Genomic DNA, 3,589 nt, shown 5'->3' with positions numbered 1-3,589 from the left:
CGTTTTTTTTACAGAAGTATTGCTCGACGTCTAGTTGATTGATTCATACTTAAGTAAGCATCAGTTTCTACTCTATAAATACGTTATGTAGTATTCCATTACAATTTTTATATCGGTATCACACTTCGAAGAAAGGTTACCCACGTAAAACCGAAATAATATATGTTTTGGTTCACTACTGTATGTTGATTTTAATTTTATTTACCAATATTATTTTCAGGTAAATCTCCCTTTTCAATGGTACAGGGCTAGAATCCTAATTATGCGACTTGCAGAAAAAAAATTGTAAAGTAGTTTGGCGAACCTGAAAATTACCTTTTTTTCTTTTTTTTTTTACTTTCTGTACTAGCGCTAGCTCTAGCAGAGAGGCTGAAATAGGTCATTGGCTACATTGAAAAGCTAGGAAGTATGAAGAACAGTGTTTACACACCGTCACGCGTTATCTGTTACCACAGTCTGCACTACTGCTGTTAAACAAACAGGGGGTAGTTTTAGCCGACCGTTTTTCCGCTCCCAAATTGATACCCGATAATAGGGAGTTTTAGTAGACCGTGTTTCCCCGGAGGGTTAGCGGAGGAATCCGCTAACCCGCCACTACGAACAAACCGGCACTGCGCCTGTGCGCCGATGGTCTTGGCTGTAGAGTTCGGGGTAGCGGAGGGGCTTAGCGGAGGGGGAAACACGGTCTACTAAAACTCGCTAAAGACGATGAAAAAGGAGGGGTATCGGGTATAGTTTCAGGGTTATCGGAACGGTCCGCTAAAACTCCCTATTATATCTCCCGTCATATTACCATCCTGTAGGTGGCTGGCATTACACCGTCACGTGTTTAACAGATACGCACTTGTTACAGGTACGAGAAAAGTCACGGGCAAAAACAGCCATCGCGCAACTCCAATATGCCAACGAATATGCGAGTAAAATGTTATGCTGATGAAGAGCATATTTTTAAAGTCATTTCACTTTAAAGTCTCTAAAGTCAAAACATAATAACCCAATTTTAAAATTAACACAAATTCTCTCTCTTTTTTTTTAGAGATCGAGTGGTTTGTGTGTATCTAGAGGTTGTCCATGCAGGACAGGCGGAAATATCTAGTGTGATAAGCGAGAAACATGGGTGGCCAATATTTTCCGCCAGCTTGAATTGACTCGCTCTCTCCTACTGCATTAATAACGTATCCGGACTCTCAGAAAAGAAGTTGGAAATGTAATGTTTTCAGCTTTTGATACGGTACTTAATTTCAAAACATTTCTTGTTTTTTATTACGTGCTGCTAGACTAATTTTATTTTGTACTTTTTCAGAAGATTTCGGAACACTATGGAAAAGTACCTCATCAGAAAGCGAAAAGCCCCTGATATCAACTGCGGGACTCCAAATACTTGCTCAGCCCTATCCAGTGACTGCTCAAAGAAGCGAACCGTCGGTAAGGCTCAAGATGCTTGCACTTTGGCAAAAATGCGGCGACGTGGTGAGGAATGCGCTAAAAGAGTATTCTGCGAATTATGTTGCACAGGTTGAGCACTTCTTCGGATGTTGTATTGTGGAAGCTCCGTTCGTTCCTCATTAGTTTTGAGAATTTTCAAATTCAAAATAATTATGATCATACTGCCTTTGAAAGTGGTAGCAGCTAGTGAGCGATAAATACGCTTCTCCGCGCGTGCCGGGCAATCATTCCTACGCAAACTAAAACAACACCAGACCGTCCTGTACCCTTTTATAAACGGCGTCTGACTAACGTGTCTGCCTGTAGCAAAAAGTGCTTATTCATATTTCAATTAAATTGTTTCTTGTTTTTAAATACAGACAACATCGGCAGACCTTCTCCTAGCCCTGACTTCACTGATGCTTCGGATGATCTTGAACACGTCGAGGCTCCTTCAACATCATGTTTGCCGGATTAGCAACGCCGTCATGGGGAAGATACTCCAGCCGCCAGCAAATTTGTGCCAGCAAAAAGCTACCTGTTCAAAAAGAGCAAAGGTAACAGGTCCTGCCAGCATGCATGGTTTGAAATGTTTCCTTGGCTCCACTACGTATCTGATCGCGACGTCGTGCTTTGTCACGAATGCAGTGTTGCGTTTAAGGAAAGAGGGGTCACTATCCCGGGCTTAGAGCTCAGCTTTCTACAGAGTGGGTTCTCAAACTGGAAGAACGCGCTTGAGAAGTTTCGCTGTCATGAAAAGAGCATCATCTCGACGCCGTGCAGTACCAACTAGGGAAAACAAAGGGTGCACGTGTTGTCGAGCTCCTTACAAGGAATTCTATGAAGCAGCAGCAAGAGTCCAGGGACGCCCTTTGCGTCATTGTGAGCTCTATTCAGTACCTCTGCCGCACAGGTCAGGCTCTGCTTGGGCACACTCTACAGGACGGCAACCTAGTTGATTTATTAGAGGAACGCTCCGAGGATGTGCCTGCTCTTAAGACCTGGTTAACTCGACGAGACAAGTGGCTGAGCAGTGACATCCAAAATGAAATAATCAAAATCATGGCTCACAAACTGCAACGCGACATTGTAGAAGAGGTGAAAAGGAGCCCTTTTTTTGGAATCATCGCTGACGGGACAACCGATGCTGCCGGAGACGAGCAGTTTACTCTATGCCTGCGTTGGGTCGAAAATGCGTCATTGGAGATCAAGGAAGAGTTTATTGGGGTTTATAGCCCTCCAGACTCTAAGGCTAACACGCTGTTCATGGCAGTCAAGGATATGCTCGTTCGTCTAGGGCTGGACTTCAGTAGTTTGCGAGGACACTGCTTCGATGGTGCGGCAAACATGTCTGGGCGCTTCTCTGGTGTTCAGAAGAAAATAAGCGACATTCAGTAGAAGTCTGTTTACGTGCATTGTGCCAGCCATTCTTTAGACTTGGCTCTGCAGGAGGTTGGCAGAAGCAGCAGAGTAGTTGCAGAAGCGTTAAGTACAGTAAAAGACGTGTCCAACATCATCCTAACGTCTTCGAAACGGAAGAACACATACATAGGCATAGTCCTCCCTCCGTGCGTAGACGCTTCACAGGAAATGCCCGTGAAGGCAAGCAATCTTCTGCCACTCTGTCCAACGAGGTGGACAGTGAGAGTGAAGTCCATGAAACGATTTCTGCAGAACTACGAGAGGGTTCAAGCTACGATCCACGATCTTTTGCAAACTCCAGGATCAATTGGAGATGATCGAAGAGCAATCATGAGAGGGTACGAAAAACTGCTCAACAAGTTTGAGACACTTTTTGGACTGAACATGTCAAAGAAACTCTTCGGCCCATGTGAACATTTGCCAGAGTTCTTCAGAATCCTAAATACAGTGCGACCGGAACGATGCAAGCGGCTGAAGCTCTCCGTCAAACTATGATGAATCTGAGAACAGACGAAGGTTTCGATAGAGTTTGGGACGAAACCAAAAATGCCTCCGTGAAACTTGGCCTTAAACAAATGGAGATCACAACCACCAGAACTGTAAAGCCGCCAACAAGATTTGAACAGACGAAGAAGCCTACTTCCCCAGTGGTGCTGGATACGAAGGCCAACCTTCGAAAGGAATTCTTTGCGGCAGTTGACTGCGTAACGTCGGAAATAAAGAGCCGGTTTGACCAACCTGG

General features: G+C 44.6%; 1 protein-coding gene across 1 annotated transcript; it reads left to right on the top strand.

The window, feature by feature from the left end:
* The first annotated feature begins 2,265 nt into the window (after window positions 1-2,265).
* LOC120844748 (zinc finger MYM-type protein 1-like) lies at window positions 2,266-2,823 on the top strand. Its single transcript, XM_040216678.1, has one exon. It carries the CDS (start codon window positions 2,266-2,268, stop codon window positions 2,821-2,823), a length of 558 nt encoding a protein of 185 aa, XP_040072612.1.
* Window positions 2,824-3,589: the final 766 nt, after the last annotated feature.

The sequence above is a fragment of the Ixodes scapularis genome, unplaced genomic scaffold (genome assembly GCF_016920785.2).
Source record: "Ixodes scapularis isolate PalLabHiFi unplaced genomic scaffold, ASM1692078v2 PGA_scaffold4__175_contigs__length_147842914, whole genome shotgun sequence".
Classification (NCBI taxonomy): Eukaryota; Metazoa; Arthropoda; class Arachnida; order Ixodida; family Ixodidae; genus Ixodes; species Ixodes scapularis.
This window is presented reverse-complemented; position numbering and strand designations above follow the sequence as displayed.